Consider the following 21907-nt stretch of genomic DNA (forward strand, 5'->3'; position numbering starts at 1 on the left):
TAGCCTACTCAAAATGGTATAGTCTTGCGTTCAGTTTAACATTGTAACAAAAGAAAGTGCAAAACATTACAAAGAGTGCAATGAAATATACATGAAGGCATTAACAGGTAATGCAACTGGATCTGCCAGTGAGAAACAGAACCTGGACAAGTAGTGTGATGGGGATTGGCAGGAGTTGACAGAGAAGAAAAGGAGACACACTATATTAACTTTTCCGGGTTAGCGTAGAGAGTACAGCATAATCCAGGGTTCCTACGTAGTTGAAAAATATAAGGAATTTGATTAGAATAATTTCCAGACCTGGATAAGGAAAAAATATGGATTGTGCCGGTGTATGATAGGGCCCTAAGTGACTATGGAAACATCCATAGTCCATAGACACTTAGGGCCCTATCATACACCCGGCGCAATGTGACGCCAGGCACGACGCAAGTGTTTTTTGCCAGTTTCAGGCCAACACAGTTATCATTTTCACATCCAGCGCCACGTTGTTTAAATAGCAAATGCCCTCACGCCTATCCGTTCGCTCATGGGCGAGCTAGTCTGAAAACGAGCTGTGTTCAGGCGCATTGTTGGCGCGTTGCTATTTTGAGGAACTGAAAACGACTGCACCATTGACCAACAAAAACCTGGTCTAAAGTCAATAGCGCAGTGTTTTTTTGTGTTATTTAAAGAACACGTTAGTAATATGCGCCTATAGGTGGGTGCACAACGCGTGTACACTCTGATTATTATACACACAGGGATGTGCAGCAACACACAAACATTTTTAAATATTAAAAATAAAAAGATTCCTCTCTGGAGAAGCGTTCAGTCTTTCCGCTCGCAAATTCCGGCATGTAAATAGCGAATCCGCCATGGTGCAAGCGCAACTGGCTTTTAAAGGGAATGTGAGGTGAGACTCTGATTGGTTTATTGCATGTTATGCCCACACTCTCAGAAAAAAAGGTACAGCGGAGGAACAAAACGTATAACTGTACCTGTAAAATGTACCCTTAAGGGTACCACCCCAGTGACGGCCTCTTAAAAGGGACAATTTTGTACTTTTTTTTGAGAGTGCAAAACACACCCATAAAATAGGGCCCTTGGTGTTTCTTTACATTGCCAACTACTGGCCTGGCATGAATAATACAGTGTTTTAAATCAATCTTTTTTTAACAGGGATTGTTTTGACAATGTTGCCGTCTGTACGCAAAAAAACACAAAGGAAAATTATTTTCTTGTAAACATACACTAAATCAGACTGTACTTCACTGTTTTAGGTTTCTTCTCATCATTATAATCACATGCTATCACTTTGAGAAAACCCAATGAAAAAAAAAAAACTGAGAAAATAAAAATATTATAAAAATAGATTTCTGTCCAAATGCTGATAATAATGCTGTGTGGACTGTATGAATTTATGTTTTAATGGTATGAAAAATTGAAATTTGAGCCTGGAAAAGTATGACATTTTGCAATGGAAAATGTGTAGGAACCATAATAATCATATGCATTATTATTCTGACTAACTAACTTTTAATTCATATTTAACAGTGCTTTGTTATTATTTTAATTGTTGCGTAATTGTTAATGGTTCCATATATCATTATAATTAATAAAACTGTTTTTAACACAATTTACCAAAAAATCACACTATGAAAAAAATAGTAATCATTGTGAATAGCAAACACGTCAAAACAGTATTGTATTATAACAAAATGATGACTTATGTTGGTCAGTCTTTTTGCAGTTTAGTGTTTTGAACATGCTGTACGTCATAATTATGAGATAAAAAGTCATTAAGACATGAAGTTTAGTTATACGTTTTGTTAATGTCCAATTTGTTTCTATTTTTTTGTCTAATTTTGACTTTTATGTTCAATTCACATTTATTTGTATAGTGCTTTTCACAAAATGTATTGTTTAAAAGCAGCTTTACGGAGAATACTTGTTTCTACATTGAAAAACATATTACTCTAAATTGTAGAGTTGACTGTGTCAAAATAATGTCCATATGTCAGAAATGTACAGTTCTATGATAGTACAAATCATGAAGTAAGCTATAACACATTCATTTTGATTTTAGGCTGAAACAATGAGCTCATTATATCAATTATTACAAATTGTGATGTTAATGATTTATATATATATATATATATATATATATATATATATATATATATATATATATATATATATATATATATATATATATATATATATATATATATATATATATATATATATACAATTTGGCAGTCGGTGTGTATGTTGAGTCGGGGTTTTAATCATCAGACATTTCATCATAATTATGATTTATTAAAGCTTGTTTTATTTTTCTTGTGCTGAGGAAATAGGGTCGTTATATGATTTAGTGTGTCATGTCACTCCCGTACACTAGGTGGCAGTAAGTAACTGAAGATGAAGCTTAAATACACGGCGAATGACAAGCTAACATGGCGTCCTCGTACTATCAGGAGATGCAGGAGGTTTTCAGGAATAACAATAAAAGCAGAGAGTTCCCGGCTCACAGTGCTAAAGTGCATTCGGTTGCCTGGAGCTGTGATGGAAAACGTCTGGCGTCCGGATCGTTTGACAAAACCGCCAGCGTGTTTGTTCTGGAAAAAGACCGACTGGTGAGGTTTACCATCCCTGAAATTATACAAGTGATTCATATATGTTGATTATTTGTGGTTAAACGAAATTTCAGCAGTTAGTTCTTAATTTATGTATTTCTTTTACAAGGAAAATGCACGATCTCCAAGATTTCTGTTATTTTGATTCGCCTATATTTAAGTAACACCACGTGATAACTGCAACTACTGTCATTTTAGGTTAGCTGTGTTTACTATGGCAATTAGTTTGGTTTACTGACCCTTGAACCTTCACCCAGGTGAAGGAAAACAATTACCGCGGACATGGAGACAGTGTGGATCAGCTGTGCTGGCATCCCACCAACCCTGATCTGTTCGTCACTGCATCCGGAGACAAGACCATCCGCATCTGGGACGTACGGACCACCAAATGCATGGCCACAGTCAGCACGAAAGGTGAAGCTCTAAACCTTATCTTATGTTCTCGTGAAATATAATTTATTTATCTGTTGGATATTGTCTGACAACTTTTAGGGGAGAATATCAACATATGTTGGAGTCCTGATGGTCAGACCATTGCTGTAGGCAACAAGGATGATGTTGTGACTTTCATTGATGCCAAGACGCACCGTCCACGTGCTGAGGAGCAGTTCAAGTTTGAGGTCAATGAGATCTCCTGGAATAATGACAATGACATGTTCTTCTTGACTAACGGCAATGGCTGTATCAATATATTAAGGTATGTTCATCTGTAGTTGAAATAGGCTGCTGGTGTGCAGAATGGTTGGGTGATTTTATGAAGATTTTAGTTAATGGCAAATGTCATGTTTCTCTCCCTGTTTCAGTTACCCTGAACTCAAGCTTATACAGTCAATTAATGCCCATCCGTCCAACTGCATCTGCATTAAATTTGATCCCACTGGCAAGTATTTTGCCACAGGAAGTGCAGATGCTCTGGTCAGCCTGTGGGATGTGGAAGAGCTGGTGTGTGTTCGCTGCTTCTCCAGGTCAGCTGACATTTTACATTTCACATCTTTAACCCTCATAGTATATCATAGTATTTATTATCCAGGTCGGTATGGTTATTGCTAATGAAAACTATTTAAGGAAATGTGCTAATTGAAATATATCTGAAACAAAATATACATTTTAGATGAAGAAAAACTTTCTTGTTTCGGGTTACACTTTACTTAATCCCTTTATGTGTGATTAGGGCTGAACGATTAATTGCATTTGCGATAATATCGCGATATGATAAAACACGATTTCCTAACCGCAAAGGCTGCGATTACAGTCTGGTCACGTGACACGCAAGAGTAAAGTCTGCAGAAGAAGCAACTTGGCACGTTACACATGCCTGGCCTAAAAGGGGAAAAAAACTGTTTGTGTTTGATCTATCTAATATTGTGTTGTTCATACTATAGGCTACAATAGAGGTGGGAGAAAAGATTCTTCTCCAATGATTCTGGATCGATTCTGAGCTTAGATTTTAACTGCAGGTGCGTGGTGGCGCTGCGTGTGTTTTAGAAACACCCGTATTCTGATTGCTTCCATTATCTCTCTCTTTCTCTCTCTCTCTCTCACACATACACACACACACACACACAATCACACACGAACCATAAAATAATATTTTATAACGTCCGGAACGGTTGACGGCGCGAATCGCAATGACATTCGCAGGCTTCTTTGCACAGGATCAGGATATGCGCTGTGAGAAACGTAGCTTTGATGTCACGCTTACAGAGTGTGTTCTCGCCCGCCGGTATTTTCCTTACAAACGCTCAACGAAGGCTTCATTCATGTCGTTAGGAATGCAGTGTGCTTGTATATTAAAAAATAAGTAACTCACTGACAGAAGGTTTTCCATTTCAAATGCTCACGCGGCGCTTTGTGAAGAGTGCTCGCGAGCACGCGTCTGTGTGAGTCTCAAAATGCTTTTATGACGCAAAATTAATGTAAACACCGTCAGTAATGTCTTAATGAATTAATCAGACAGGGCAAAAACATCTTATATTTCAAAAGAGATCTGTGCGTTAGTGTGAATGCAGGTCTCCCGCTGTCTATGATGATGTCATGATTAATAATCAAACAACAGTAAAGCTGAGAAAGAGAAAAATCACTCACAGTTCAGACACTCTTAAATTCTGAAAGCACTCTTTGTTCATTGCTTGTAATATGTTTTTTGTTCCTCTTTATGATTTACTAGCTTATGTTTTGCAGCTATATTAGTTTATATATTTAAAATTATTAACATGCAATTGTTTTAATTAAAATGTTATAATGTCCTAGTTATTTTAAAAAGCTTATAATTACATATATCATAATAAAAAACATTTTAAGTTTTTAATAAATTAATAAGATTAATTAATAAGGAAAAAGTTCAATAATTTTTTTGGAATCGGATCGTGACTCCCGGAATCGGATCGTGAGGTACCAATTAACGATTTCCACCATTACTATACAATGATGTATTGTTGAATAATACAGAAGATAAAGAGTTTAAAAAATAATCGCATATTAAATCGCAATCGCAATATTGGTTAAAAAAATCGCAATTAGATTTTTTTCCAAAATCGTTCAGCCCTATGTGTGATGCATTATAAAGTTATGCATAATGTATGGTATAATGCAAAGTTAAAATGCTTTACAGGGAGTGCAGAATTATTAGGCACATTGATTTTCTGATCATATTTTTTTTCTAGGCACATTTGACCAATTCCAAACCACAGTAATCCTAATAACTACTATTGATTTAGTATTTAATAATGTATAAGTGATATATAATTGTTCATGAAGGCTGGAAATGAAAATCACCTTATATTCAGGTGTGCAGAATTATTAGGCATGTTTTCTTTTACAGATAAATTGAGCCAAAAAAGAGATTTAACTCTTTAACTCATTTAACTATTAAGAGATTTAACTATTTAACTCATAATTGCAATACTAATGCAATACGAGACATTGCAGTTAAGGCATGACCATTGGACAGTGAAATGCTCGTTGGGTCAGCAGGATCTGACAAAAACAGGTGGTGAAGAAAAGACACCTGTTAACTGCAAAAGAATTAAGAATTAAGGTGAAGAATTAAGGGTGAAACCATCAGGAAGCCTTTAGTCTCCAGCGCCACCATTTTCTAAAGCTGCAACCTACCTGGAGACTCCAGAAGTGCAAGGTGTCAGGATCTCAGAGACTTCAGTTAGGTAAAGAATCCTAAAGGGAGTTCATTTTTAGTCCATCTCTGCAAAACGGACTTCAGGATGGACTAAAATGAACTCCCAAAACGTACTGCCAGATTCTGGAAGATGAATTCTTCAAACAGTGGTACTAGAGGATGTGGTGCTGGTCCTTCAAGAGTCACTCTCAACCTATCTGTCCACAAAGCCTATAAAAAAACCTTCTTCATGTATTTTACAACACTTCAGCTTGTGATTCTTATCTAGTGGGGGTCATTTTTTAGGATTCTTTACCTAACCGAAGTCTCTGAGATCCTGACACCTTGCACTTCTGGAGACTCCAGGTAGGTTGCAGCTCTGGAAAATGGTGGCGCTGGAGACTAAAGGCTTCCTGATGGTTTCACCCTTAATTCTTCACCTTAATTCTTATTTCTTTTGCGGTTAACAGGTGTCTTTTCTTCACCACCTGTTTTTGTCAGATCCTGCTGACCCAACGAGCATTTCACTGTCCAATGGTCATGCCTTAACTGCAATGTCTAGTATTGCATTAGTATTGCATCCTTCTCATGGGCATTTAATACTTTTTGACTTTTCAGTCTGAGTTAAATCTCTTTTTTGGCTCAATTTATCTGTAAAAGAAAACATGCCTAATAATTCTGCACACCTGAATATAAGGTGTTTTTCATTTCCAGCCTTCATGAACAATTATATATCACTTACAAATTATTAAATACTAAATTAATAGTAGTTATTAGGATTACTGTGGTTTGGAATTGGTCAAATGTGCCTGGAAAAAAAATATGATCAGAAAATCAACGTGCCTAATAATTCTGCACTCCCTGTATAATCACAGATTCATTGTTACATCTGAAATGTTTTTTGTTGTTGTGTTTTTAATGCATTATTCTTTCTAAAAGTGTATTATAACTGGGGTTACAATTATTAATGAGACCATACAACGCATTATAATGTGCATCACAGGCCATAATTAATGGATTAAATATACTTTTATAATGCATTTTACTCTTCCCGGACAAAAAAAAATTGCTGTTTGGATTTAAATAGGCAAATGCTTAAGAATCTATGATTGGATCATTATTGTGTGTCTAGCATGTTTTATGTTTGGCAACAGTTCTTTTAACCCTATTTGATGGAGTGTAGCTTTTGATTTCTTAAACAACCATGTAGGACACACATCATGGCCATATTACAGGATGACAATGTCAAGATTCATCAGGATCCAACTGTGAAAGAATGGTTGGGAGGGAGCATGAAGAATAATTTTCACACATGAATTGGCACCTCTGAGTCCAGACCACTGATATATAAAAATGATTATAATCATAATTAAAATGGATATTGGATCATTTATATAGATCAGTGGTCCAGACCTTAAATTCATTTAAAATATTTGGGATGTGCTGGAGGACACTTTACAGAGTGCTGGACTCTTGCATTGTCAATACAAGCTCTTGAGCAAAAATTGATGCACCTCTTTATGGCAATATCATCACAACATTTAAGATCATGTATTGACAATGCAAGAGTCAAGCACTCAGTCAAGTCTCCTTCAGCACATCCCAAAGACTTTCAATGAATTTAAGATCTGGACCACTGGTCTATATAAATGGTCCAATATCCATTTTAATTATGATTATAATCATTTATATAGATCAGTGGTCTGGACTCAGAGGTGCCAATTCATGTGTGAAAAGGATTCTTCGTTCTCCCTCCCAACCATTCTTTCACAGTATGAGCCTGAAGAATATTGACATTGTCATCCTGGATGATGTGTCTTCCTACATGGTTGTTTAAGAAATGAAAAGCTACACCCAATCCATTAGGGTTAAAATAACTGTTGCCAAACATATAACATGCTAGAAACATAATCATCACTGCAATAATGATCCAATCTTAGACTCTTAAGTATTTGCCTATTTAAATCCAATCAACTTTTTTTTTTTTTTGTCCGAGAAGTGTATAATGCATTATAAAAGTATATGTAATGCATTCATTTTGCCCTGTGGTGCATTGTATGGTCTCATTAAGTTGGCTTGGAAGAGCCAACTTACTGATATTGTACTTAAACTTATTATTAAGTTGGCTTGGAAGAGCCAACTTACTGATATTGTACTTAAACTTATTATTAAGTTGGCTTGGAAGAGCCAACTTACTGAAATCCTAATAAACTTATTATTAAGTTGGCTTGGAAGAGCCAACTTACTGAAATCCTAATAAACTTATTATTAAGTTGGCTTGGAAGAGCCAACTTACTGAAATCCTAATAAACTTATTAAGTTGGCTTGGAAGAGCCAACTTACTGAAATCCTAATAAACTTATTATTATTAGTGGTGCTTGCGTAGCAAGGCATCACTATTACTATCTAGCCCCAGAACGAGTTTTAGTGATGCCTTGCGCAGCAAGGCATCACCATCACTCTCAAACATACCTATTAGTGTTGCTTGTGAAGCAATGCATCAATATTGTTATTCTCCATACTTATTAATATTAGTGGGGCTTGCGTAGCAAGCCCTAAATATTAATATCTCACCCCATATCGGTTTATTAGTGGTGCTTGCGTAGCAAGGCATCACTATTACTATCTAGCCCCAGAACGAGTTTTAGTGATGCCTTGCGCAGCAAGGCATCACCATCACTCTCAAACATACTTATTAGTGGTGCTTGCCACGCAAGGCATCAATATTGTTATTATCCATACTTAAAATTATTATTGGGGCTTGCGTAGCAAGCCATAAATATTTAATATCTCACCAGGATCGGTTTATTAGTGGTGCTTGCGTAGCAAGGCATCACTATTACTATCTAGCCCCAGAACGAGTTTTAGTGATGCCTTGCGCAGCAAGGCATCACCATCACTCTCAAACATACCTATTAGTGTTGGTTGTGAAGCAATGCATCAATATTGTTATTCTCCATACTTATTAATATTAGTGGGGCTTGCGTAGCAAGCCCTAAATATTAATATCTCACCCCATATCGGTTTATTTTTATTATTCTTATTCCGGACAACATTTTGTCCCGCTACTCCTCCCACATTTTTCGTCACAGACCCATGAATGAGGTGTCAAAACGTGCGGCCTATTCGGGAATGGTGTGCTATATCTTTTCTAAGGGGTCGGGGGTGCGGTGTTCGCCCCAGGGGCGAAAAAGTAGCGAAAAAAATCCCATAGACTTAACATTGCAAACATGTAAAAAAAAATTAACAAGTCATAACTCTAAGCGAGGATTTCGTAGAAACTCGTGGGTCACCACATTTGAAGAGGCTGACAGGCCCTGTAAGATGACACATCTCAATGGGGTATAAGTTGTACCCCTGGGGTGCAGGAGCTGCCTAAATTTGCCCCATTGACTTACTATGGGGAGGGACGTCCCATAAAACGCATGCGTTTCTCTTACTATGGGAAATTGCATAGGGATTTTGTATTGACCACAGCTCTGGCTCACAGTGTCTCAGAGACAAGGGGGTGGGCTCAATTTACTCAGACAGCCAATCACTATCTCAGGATGATTGTCAACCTATGAAGCCACGCCCTAGCAACCATTTAGAGCTCCCTAGCAACTGATCCCATAGACTTCCATTGAAAGAGATCAAAGGGATATCTTTGGATAGAAGTGTCATAGAAACACGAGGGTGGGTTTGTTTGACTCGGGGCATCAACAGCCAATCACAAATCACCTTCAATACTTCCTAGCCACGCCCTAGCAACCATTATCAAGCAGCCTAGCAACCGTTAATCACGACCTATATCTCTGCCTCAGAACATCATAGAGGCATGGGGGTTGGTTTATATCATTCATACTGACAAGCAGCCTTTGGAGTATTGTCATTGGATGCTGCCAAGCCACTCCATAGCAACCAAACAGAGTACCTTAGCAACCGTTTACCAAGACATATATCTCTGCCTCAGAACATCATACAGACATTGGGGTTGGTTTATATCATTCATACTGACAAGCAGTATCATCATTGGATGCTGCCATGCCACTCCATAGCAACCAAAAAGAGTACCCTAGCAACCGTTTACCAAGACTTATATCTCAGCCTCAGAACATCATGCAGACATGGGGGTAGGTTTATATCATTCATACAGACAAGCAGTATCATCATTGGATGCTGCCAAGCCCCCCTAGCAACCAAACAGAGTACCCTAGCAACCGTATACCAAGACCTATATCTCTGCTTCAGAACATCATAGAGGCCTGGGGGTTGGTTTATATCATTCATACAGACAAGCAGTATCATCATTGGATGCTGCCAAGCCCCCCTAGCAACCAAACAGAGTACCCTAGCAACCATATACCAAGACCTATATCTCTGCTTCAGAACATCATAGAGACATGGGGGTTGGTTTATATCATTCATACAGACAAGCAGTATCATCATTCGATGCTGCCAAGCCCCCTTAGCAACCAAACAGAGTACCCTAGCAACCATATACCAAGACCTATATCTCTGCCTCAGAACATCATAGAGACATGGGGGTTGGTTTATATCATTCATACAGACAAGCAGTATCATCATTGGATGCTGCCAAGCCCCCCTAGCAACCAAACAGAGTACCCTAGCAACCGTATACCAAGACCTATATCTCTGCTTCGGAACATCGTAGAGACATGGGGGTTTGTTTATATCATTCATACAGACAAGCAGTATCATCATTGGATGCTGCCAAGCCCCCCTAGCAACCAAACAGAGTACCCTAGCAACCGTATACCAAGACCTATATCTCTGCTTCAGAACATCATAGAGGCATGGGGGTTGGTTTATATCATTCATACAGACAAGCAGTATCATCATTGGATGCTGCCAAACCCCTCCATAGCAACCAAACAGAGTACCCTAGCAACCGTTTACCAAGACCTATATCTCTGCCTCAGAACATCCTAGAGACATGGGGGTTGGTTTATATCATTCATACAGACAAGCAGTATCATCATTGGATGCTGCCAAGCCCCTCCATAGCAACCAAACAGAGTACCCTAGCAACCGTTTACAAGGACCTATATCTCTGCATCAGAACATCGTAGAGGCATGGGGGTTGGGTCTTTTGACTCAGACTGGCAAATAGTCTTTAAATGTCACCCCATAAATTGTATAGCCACTCCATAGCAACCATATAGAGTACCCTAGCAACCGTACAAACACATGAATAGGACATATCTCAGCTCCACAACATCGTACAGACTTGGGGGTGGCCTCTTTTGTTTCGGGTGAGAATCCAGTACACACAACATAGCATCCGAGAGGATTTTTTTGCCACGGCAAGCACCACTCACATTTTCTTCAGGAAATGTACATTCTAGTTAGTGGTGCTTGCGTAGCAAGGCATCACTATTACTATCTAGCCCGAAAACGGTTTTAGTGATGCCTTGCGAAGCAAGGCATCACCATCACTCTCATACATACATATTAGTGTTGCTTGTGAAGCAATGCATCAATATTGCTATTCTCCATATTTTTATTATTAATGGTGCTTGCGTAGCAAGCCATAAATATTATTTAGATCGGTTTATTATTCTTTATCTTATTCTTATTCCGGACAACATTTTGTCCCGCTACTCCTCCCACAGTTTTTGTCACAGACCCATGAATGAGGTGTCAAAACGTGCGGCCTAATCGGGAATGGTGTGCTATATCTTTTCTAAGGGGTCGGGGGTGCGGTGTTCGCCCCAGGGGCCAAAAAGTAGCGAAAAAAATCCCATAGACTTAACATTGGGAAAATTTTTAACGAGTCATAACTCTGAGCGAGGATTTCGTAGAAACTCGTGTGTCACCACATTTGAAGAGGCTGACAGGCCCTGTAAGATGACACATCGCAATGGGGTATAAGTTGTACCCCTGGGGCGCTAGAGCTCCCCAAATTTCCTCAAATTTCCCCATTGACTTATAATGGGGAGGGACGTCCCATTAAACGCATGTGTTTCTCTTACAATGGGAAATTGCATAGGGATTTTGTATTGACCACAGCTCTGGCACACAGTGTCTCAGAGACAAGGGGGTGGGCTCAATTTACTCAGACAGCCAATCACTATCTCACGATGATTGTCAACATATGAAGCCACGCCCTAGCAACCATTTAGAGCTCCCTAGCAACTGATCCCATAGACTTTCATTGAAAGAGATCAAAGTGATATCTTTGGATAGAAGTGTCATAGAAACACGAGGGTGGGTTTGTTTGACTCGGGGCATCAACAGCCAATCACAAATCACCATCAACACTTCCTAGCCACGCCCTAGCAACCATTATCAAGCAGCCTAGCAACCGTTAACCAAGACCTATATCTCTGCCTCAGAACATCATCGAAGCATGGGGGTTGGTTTATATCATTCATACTGACAAGCAGCCTTGGGAGTATTGTCATTGGATGCTGCCAAGCCACTCCATAGCAACCAAACAGAGTACCTTAGCAACCGTTTACCAAGACCTATATCTCTGCCTCAGAACATCATACAGACATGGGGGTTGGTTTATATCATTCATACTGACAAGCAGTATCATCACTGGATGCTGCCATGCCACTCCATAGCAACCAAAAAGAGTACCCTAGCAACCGTTTACCAAGACTTATATCTCAGCCTCAGAACATCATACAGACATGGGGGTAGGTTTATATCATTCATTATGACAAGCAGTATCATCATTGGATGCTGCCAAGCCCCCCTAGCAACCAAACAGAGTACCCTAGCAACCGTATACCAAGACCTATATCTCTGCTTCAGAACATCATAGAGGCATGGGGGTTGGTTTATATCATTCATACAGACAAGCAGTATCATCATTGGATGCTGCCAAGCCCCCTTAGCAACCAAACAGAGTACCCTAGCAACCATATACCAAGACCTATATCTCTGCTTCAGAACATCATAGAGACATGGGGGTTGGTTTATATCATTCATACAGACAAGCAGTATCATCATTGGATGCTGCCAAGCCCCCTTAGCAACCAAACAGAGTACCCTAGCAACCATATACCAAGACCTATATCTCTGCCTCAGAACATCATAGAGACATGGGGGTTGGTTTATATCATTCATACAGACAAGCAGTATCATCATTGGATGCTGCCAAACCCCTCCATAGCAACCAAACAAAGTACCCTAGCAACCGTATACCAAGACCTATATCTCTGCCTCAGAACATCATAGAGACATGGGGGTTGGTTTATATCATTCATACAGACAAGCAGTATCATCATTGGATGCTGCCAAGCCCCTCCATAGCAACCAAACAGAGTACCCTAGCAACCGTTTACAAGGACCTATATCTCTGCATCAGAACATCGTAGAGGCATGGGGGTTGGGTCTTTTGACTCAGACTGGCAAATAGTCTTTAAATGTCACCCCATAAATTGTATAGCCACTCCATAGCAACCTTATAGAGTACCCTAGCAACCGTACAAACACATGAATAGGACATATCTCAGCTCCACAACATCGTATAGACTTGGGGGTGGCCTCTTTTGTTTCGGGTGAGAATCCAGTACACACAACATAGCATCCGAGAGGATTTTTTTGCCACGGCAAGCACCACTCACATTTTCTTCAGGAAATGTACATTCTAGTTAGTGGTGCTTGCGTAGCAAGGCATCACTATTACTATCTTGCCCCAGAACGCTTTTTAGTGATGCCTTGCGCAGCAAGGCATCACCATCACTCTCAAACATACTTATTAGTGGGCCTTGCGAAGCAAGGCATCAATATTGTTATTCTCCATACTCATTAATATTCGTGGAGCTCGTTTAGCAAGGCGTATATATACTATGTAACCCAGGATCGGTTTATTATTATTTATAATTATTCTTATTCCGGACAACATTTTGTCCCGCTACTCCTCCCACAGTTTTTGTCACAGACCCATGAATGAGGTGTCAAAACGTGCGGCTTAATCGGGAATGGTGTGCTATATCTTTTCTAAGGGGTCGGGGGTGCGGTGTTCGCCCCAGGGGCGAAAAAGTAGCGAAAAAAATCCCATAGACTTAACATTGCGAAAATTTTTAACGAGTCATAACTCTGAGCGAGGATTTCGTAGAAACTCGTGTGTCACCACATTTGAAGAGGCTGACAGGCCCTGTAAGATGACACATCGCAATGGGGTATAAGTTGTACCCCTGGGGCGCTAGAGCTCCCCAAATTTCCTCAAATTTCACCATTGACTTATAATGGGGAGGGACGTCCCATAAAACTCATGCGTTTCTCTTACAATGGGAAATTGCATAGGGATTTTGTATTGACCATAGCTCTGGCTCACAGTGTCTCAGAGAAAAGGGGGTGGGCTCAATTTACTCAGACAGCCAATCACTATCTCAGGATGATTGTCAACCTATGAAGCCACGCCCTAGCAACCATTTAGAACTCCCTAGCAACTGATCCCATAGACTTCAATTGAAAGAGATCAAAGGGATATCTTTTGATAGAAGTGTCATAGAAACACGAGGGGGGGTTTGTTTGACTCGGGGCATCAACAGCCAATCACAAGTCACCTTCAACACTTCCTAGCCACGCCCTAGCAACCATTATCAAGCAGCCTAGCAACCGTTAACCAAGACCGATATCTCTGCCTCAGAACATCATAGAGGCATGGGGGTTGGTTTATATAATTCATACTGACAAGCAGCCTTTGACATATTGTCATTGGATGCTGCCAAGCCCCTCCATAGCAACCAAACAGAGTACCCTAGCAACCGTTTACCAAGACCTATATCTCTGCCTCAGAACATCATAGAGACATGGGGGTTGGTTTATATCATTCATACAGACAAGCAGTATCATCATTGGATGCTGCCAAGCCCCTCCATAGCAACCAAACAGAGTACCCTAGCAACCGTTTACCAAGACCTATATCTCTGCCTCAGAACATCATAGAGACATGGGGGTTGATTTATATCATTCATACAGACAAGCAGTATCATCATTGGATGCTGCCAAGCCCCCCTAGCAACCAAACAGAGTACCCTAGCAACCGTATACCAAGACCTATATCTCTGCTTCAGAACATTGTAGAGACATGGGGGTTGGTTTATATCATTCATACAGACAAGCAGTATCATCATTGGATGCTGCCAAGCCCCCCTAGCAACCAAACAGAGTACCCTAGCAACCATATACCAAGACCTATATCTCTGCCTCAGAACATCATAGAGACATGGGGGTTGGTTTATATCATTCATACAGACAAGCAGTATCATCATTGGATGCTGCCAAGCCCCTCCATAGCAACCAAACAGAGTACCCTAGCAACCGTTTACCAAGACCTATATCTCTGCCTCAGAACATCATAGAGACATGGGGGTTGATTTATATCATTCATACAGACAAGCAGTATCATCATTGGATGCTGCCAAGCCCCCCTAGCAACCAAACAGAGTACCCTAGCAACCGTATACCAAGACCTATATCTCTGCTTCAGAACATCATAGAGACATGGGGGTTGGTTTATATCATTCATACAGACAAGCAGTATCATCATTGGATGCTGCCAAGCCCCCCTAGCAACCAAACAGAGTACCCTAGCAACCGTATACCAAGACCTATATCTCTGCTTCGGAACATCGTAGAGACATTGGGGTTGGTTTATATCATTCATACAGACAAGCAGTATCATCATTGGATGCTGCCAAGCCCCCCTAGCAACCAAACAGAGTACCCTAGCAACCGTATACCAAGACCTATATCTCTGCTTCGGAACATCGTAGAGACATGGGGGTTGGTTTATATCATTCATACAGACAAGCAGTATCATCATTGGATGCTGCCAAGCCCCCCTAGCAACCAAACAGAGTACCCTAGCAACCGTATACCAAGACCTATATCTCTGCTTCAGAACATCATAGAGGCATGGGGGTTGGTTTATATCATTCATACTGACAAGCAGTATCATCATTGGATGCTGCCAAACCCCCTTAGCAACCAAACAGAGTACCCTAGCAACCGTATACCAAGACCTATATCTCTGCTTCAGAACATCATAGAGGCATGGGGGTTGGTTTATATCATTCATACAGACAAGCAGTATCATCATTGTATGCTGCCAAACCCCTCCATAGCAACCAAACAGAGTACCCTAGCAACCGTTTACCAAGACCTATATCTCTGCCTCAGAACATCCTAGAGACATGGGGGTTGGTTTATATCATTCATACAGACAAGCAGTATCATCATTGGATGCTGCCAAGCCCCTCCATAGCAACCAAACAGAGTACCCTAGCAACCGTTTACAAGGACCTATATCTCTGCATCAGAACATCGTAGAGGCATGGGGGTTGGGTCTTTTCACTCAGACTGGCAAATAGTCTTTAAATGTCACCCCATAAATTGTATAGCCACTCCATAGCAACCATATAGAGTACCCTAGCAACCGTACAAACACATGAATAGGACATATCTCAGCTCCACAACATCGTATAGACTTGGGGGTGGACTCTTTTGTTTCGGGTGAGAATCCAGTACACACAACATAGCATCCGAGAGGATTTTTTTGCCACGGCAAGCACCACTCACATTTTCTTCAGGAAATGTACATTCTAGTGTTGTGATTACTATTCACCTTGACAAAACTTTGCCGTGCTACTCCTCCGGCACCGTTTGTCGTAGACCCATGAATGAGGTGTCAAATCGTGCGACTTATTGAGGAGAGGTGTGCTATATCTCTTCTAAGCGATCGGGTGTATGATGTTAGTTTTCGGCGGGAAAAAAATCGTCCCAATCAAATCCCCATTGACTTAACATGGAGAAGAGGTTTATGTGATCATATCTCCGCCTCAGAACATCACAGAGACTTGGGGCTGGTCTCATTTGAATCGGCCTATCAAGCAGCTAATAACTAGTGACATTCAAACTTCATAGCCACTCCCTAGCAACCAGGTACAGCCCCCTAGCAACCATATATCAACATTAACGAGCCATATCTCAGCCCCAGAACATCGTACAGACATGAGGGTGGTCTCTTTTGACTCAGACTGGCCAATAGTCTTTCAATATCACCCCATAAACTGTATAGACACATCCTAGCAACCATGTACAGTACCCTAGCAACCGTACAAACACATTAATAAGCCATATCTCAGCCCCAGAACATCCTACAGACATGTTTCTTAGCTTTTTTGCATCCCAGTAGCATCCGAGAGGATTTTTTTGCCACGGCAAGCACCACTCACATTTTCTTCAGGAAATGTACATTCTAGTTAGTGGTGCTTGCGTAGCAAGGCATCACTATTACTATCTTACCCCAGAACGATTTTAGTGATGCCTTGCGCAGCAAGGCATCACCATCACTCTCAAACACACTTATTAGTGGGCCTTGCGAAGCAAGGCATCAATATTGTTATTCTCCATACTTATTAATATTCGTGGAGCTTGTTTAGCAAGGCGTATATATACTATGTAACCCAGGAATGGCTTATTAGTGGTGCTTGCGTAGCAAGGCATCACTATTACTATCTAGCCCGAAAACGGTTTTAGTGATGCCTTGCGAAGCAAGGCATCACCATCACTCTCAAACATACATATTAGTGTTGCTTGCCAAGCAATGCATCAATATTGTTATTCTCCATACTTAAAATTATTATTGGGGCTTGCGTAGCAAGCCATAAATATTAATATCTCGGTTTATTATTTTTATTTTTATTCTTCTTCTTCTTCTGGACACTTTTTCGGCGCGCTACTCCTCCCACAAATTTTGTCACAGACCCATGAATGAGGCGTCAAATCGACCGGCCTATACGGGAATGGTGTGCTATATCTTTTCTAAGGGATCGGGGGTGCGGTGTTCGCCCCAGGGGCGAAAAAGTAGCCGAAAAGTCAATGGGATTTAACATTGCGGAAACTTTGACCCCTCATAGCTCCGAGCGAGGATTTCGGAGGAACTCGTGTGTCACCACATTTGAAGAGGCTGGCAGGCCCTGTAAGATGACACATCTCAATGGGGTATAAGTTGTACCCCTGGGGCGCTACAGCTCCCCAAATTTCCTCAAATTTCCCCATTGACTTATAATGGGGAGGGACGTCCCATTAAACTCATGCGTTTCTCTTACTATAGGAAATTGCATAGGGATTTTGTATTGACCATAGCTCTGGCTCACACTGTCTCAGAGACAAGGGGGTGGGCTCAATTTACTCAGACAGCCAATCACTATCTCAGGATGATTGTCAACCTATAAAGCCACGCCCTAGCAACCATTTAGAGCTCCCTAGCAACTGATCCCATAGACTTCCATTGAAAGAGATCAAAGGGATATCTTTTGATAGAAGTGTCATAGAAACAAGAGGGTGGGTTTGTTTGACTCGGGGCATCAACAGCCAATCACAAGTCACCTTCAATACTTCCTAGCCACGCCCTAGCAACCATTATCAAGCAGCCTAGCAACCGTTTAGCAACACCAATATCTCTGCCTCAGAACATCATAGAGGCATGGGGGTTGGTTTATATCATTCATACTGACAAGCAGCCTTTGGAGTATCATCATTGGATGCTGCCAAGCCACTCCATAGCAACCAAAAAGAGTACCCTAGCAACCGTATAACAAGACCTATATCTCTGCATCAGAACATCGTAGAGACATGGGGGTTGGTTTATATCATTCATACTGACAAGCAGTATCATCATTGGATGCTGCCAAGCCACTCCATAGCAACCAAACAGAGTACCCTAGCAACTGTTTACCAAGACCTATATCTCTGTCCCAGAACAACCTACAGACATGTTGCTTGGCTTTTTTGCATCCCAGTAGCATCCGAGAGGATTTTTTTGCCACTGCAAGCACCACTCACATTTTCTTCAGGAAATGTACATTCTAGTTATTATTCTTCTTCTTCTGGCCACTTTTTCGGCGCGCTTCTCCTCCCACAAATTTTGTCACAGACCCATGAATGAGGCGTCAAATCGACCGGCCTATACGGGAATGGTGTGCTATATCTTTTCTAAGGGATCGGGGGTGCGATGTTCGCCCCAGGGGCGTAAAAGTAACCGAAAAGTCAATGGGATTTAACATTGCGGACACTTTGACCCCTCATAGCTCTGAGCGAGGATTTCGGAGAAACTCGTGTGTCACCACATCTGAAGAGGCTGACAGGCCCTGTAAGATGACACATCGCAATGGGGTATAAGTTGTACCCCTGGGGCGCTAGAGCTGCCCAAATTTCCTCAAATTTCCCCATTGACTTATAATGGGGAGGGACGTCCCATAAAACTCATGTGTTTCTCTTACTATGGGAAATTGCATAGGGATTTTGTATTGACCATAGCTCTGGCTCACAGTGTCTCAGAGACAAGGGGGTGGGCTCAATTTACTCAGACAGCCAATCACTATCTCAGGATGATTGTTAACCTATGAAGCCACGCCCTAGCAACCACTTAGAGCTCCCTAGCAACTGATCCCATAGACTTCCATTGAAAGAGATCAAAGGGATATCTTTTGATAGAAGTGTCATAGAAACAAGAGGGTGGGTTTGTTTGACTCGGGGCATCAACAGCCAATCACAAGTCACCTTCAATACTTCCTAGCCACGCCCTAGCAACCATTATCAAGCAGCCTAGCAACCATTTACCAAGACCTATATCTCTGCCTCAGAACATTATAGAGGCAAGGGGGTTGGTTTATATCATTCATACTGACAAGCAGCCTTTGGAGTATCATCATTGGATGCTGCCAAGCCACGCCATAGCAACCAAACAGAGTACCCTAGCAACCGTTTACCAAGATCTATATCTCTGCATCAGAACATCATACAGACATGGGGGTTGGTTTATATCATTCATACTGACAAGCTGTATCCATTGGATGCTGCCAAGCCACTCCATAGCAACCAAACAGAGTACCCTAGCAACCGTTTACCAAGACCTATATCTCTGCATCAGAACATCATAGAGACATGGGGGTTGGTTTATATCATTCATACAGACAAGCAGTATCATCATTGGATGCTGCCAAGCCCCCCTAGCAACCAAACAGAGTACCCTAGCAACCATATACCAAGACCTATATCTCTGCCTCAGAACATCATAGAGACATGGGGGTTGGTTTATATCATTCATACAGACAAGCAGTATCATCATTGGATGCTGCCAAGCCCCCCTAGCAACCAAACAGAGTACCCTAGCAACCATATACCAAGACCTATATCTCTGCCTCAGAACATCATAGAGACATGGGGGTTGGTTTATATCATTCATACAGACAAGCAGTATCATCATTGGATGCTGCCAAGCCCCCCTAGCAACCAAACAGAGTACCCTAGCAACCGTATATCAAGACCTATATCTCTGCTTCGGAACATCGTAGAGACATGGGGGTTGGTTTATATCATTCATACAGACAAGCAGTATCATCATTGGATGCTGCCAAGCCCCCCTAGCAACCAAACAGAGTACCCTAGCAACCGTATACCAAGACCTATATCTCTGCTTCAGAACATCATAGAGGCATGGGGGTTGGTTTATATCATTCATATTGACAAGCAGTATCATCATTGGATGCTGCCAAGCCCCCCTAGCAACCAAACAGAGTACCCTAGCAACCGTATACCAAGACCTATATCTCTGCTTCAGAACATCGTAGAGGCATGGGGGTTGGTTTATATCATTCATACAGACAAGCAGTATCATCATTTGATGCTGCCAAGCCCCCTTAGCAACCAAACAGAGTACCCTAGCAACCGTTTACCAAGACCTATATCTCTGCATCAGAACATCATAGAGACATGGGGGTTGGTTTATATCATTCATACAGACAAGCAGTATCATCATTGGATGCTGCCAAGCCCCCCTAGCAACCAAACAGAGTACCCTAGCAACCGTATACCAAGACCTATATCTCTGCTTCGGAACATCGTAGAGACATGGGGGTTGGTTTATATCATTCATACAGACAAGCAGTATCATCATTGGATGCTGCCAAGCCCCCCTAGCAACCAAACAGAGTACCCTAGCAACCGTATACAAAGACCTATATCTCTGCTTCAGCACATCATAGAGGCATGGGGGTTGGTTTATATCATTCATACAGACAAGCAGTATCATCATTGGATGCTGCCAAGCCCCCTTAGCAACCAAACAGAGTACCCTAGCAACCATATACCAACACCTATATCTCTGCTTCAGAACATCATAGACACATGGGGGTTGGTTTATATCATTCATACAGACAAGCAGTATCATCATTGGATGCTGCCAAGCCCCCTTAGCAACCAAATAGAGTACCCTAGCAACCATATACCAAGACCTATATCTCTGCCTCAGAACATCATAGAGACATGGGGGTTGGTTTATATCATTCATACAGACAAGCAGTATCATCATTGGATGCTGCCAAGCCCCCCTAGCAACCAAACAGAGTACCCTAGCAACCATATACCAAGACCTATATCTCTGCATCAGAACATCATAGAGACATGGGGGTTGGTTTATATCATTCATACAGACAAGCAGTATCATCATTGGATGCTGCCAAGCCCCCCTAGCAACCAAACAGAGTACCCTAGCAACCGTATACCAAGACCTATATCTCTGCTTCAGAACATCATAGAGGCATGGGGGTTGGTTTATATCATTCATAGAGACAAGCAGTATCATCATTGGATGCTGCCAAACTCCTCCATAGCAACCAAACAGAGTACCCTAGCAACCGTTTACCAAGACCTATATCTCTGCCTCAGAACATCCTAGAGACATGGGGGTTGGTTTATATCATTCATACAGACAAGCAGTATCATCATTGGATGCTGCCAAGCCCCTCCATAGCAACCAAACAGAGTACCCTAGCAACTGTTTACAAGGACCTATATCTCTGCTTCAGAACATCGTAGAGGCATGGGGGTTGGGTCTTTTGACTCAGACTGGCAAATAGTCTTTAAATGTCACCCCATAAATTGTATAGCCACTCCATAGCAACCATATAGAGTACCCTAGCAACCGTACAAACACATGAATAGGACATATCTCAGCTCCAGAACATAGTACAGACTTGGGGGTGGCCTCTTTTGTTTCGGGTGAGAATCCAGTACACACAACATAGCATCCGAGAGGATTTTTTTGCCACGGCAAGCACCACTCACATTTTCTTCAGGAAATGTACATTCTAGTGTTGTAATTACTATTCACCTTTTCAAAACTTTGGCACGCTACTCCTCCGGCACCGTT

General features: G+C 41.3%; 1 protein-coding gene across 1 annotated transcript in view; it reads left to right on the forward strand.

Annotated features, from left to right (window-relative positions):
- Positions 1–2407: 2407 nt before the first annotated feature.
- thoc3 (THO complex 3) overlaps positions 2408–21907 on the forward strand; it is a 123447-nt gene continuing 103947 nt past the window's right edge. The window contains exons 1-4 of the mRNA XM_079838174.1: positions 2408–2618; positions 2876–3032; positions 3111–3315; positions 3422–3583. Coding sequence (XP_079694300.1) covers positions 2439–2618; positions 2876–3032; positions 3111–3315; positions 3422–3583 — 704 coding nt within the window. The 5' untranslated portion in view covers positions 2408–2438. The remainder of the gene's footprint in view (positions 2619–2875; positions 3033–3110; positions 3316–3421; positions 3584–21907) is intronic.

The sequence above is a fragment of the Gobio gobio genome, assembly GCF_949357685.1.
Source record: "Gobio gobio genome assembly, chromosome: 16".
Lineage (NCBI taxonomy): Eukaryota > Metazoa > Chordata > Actinopteri > Cypriniformes > Gobionidae > Gobio > Gobio gobio.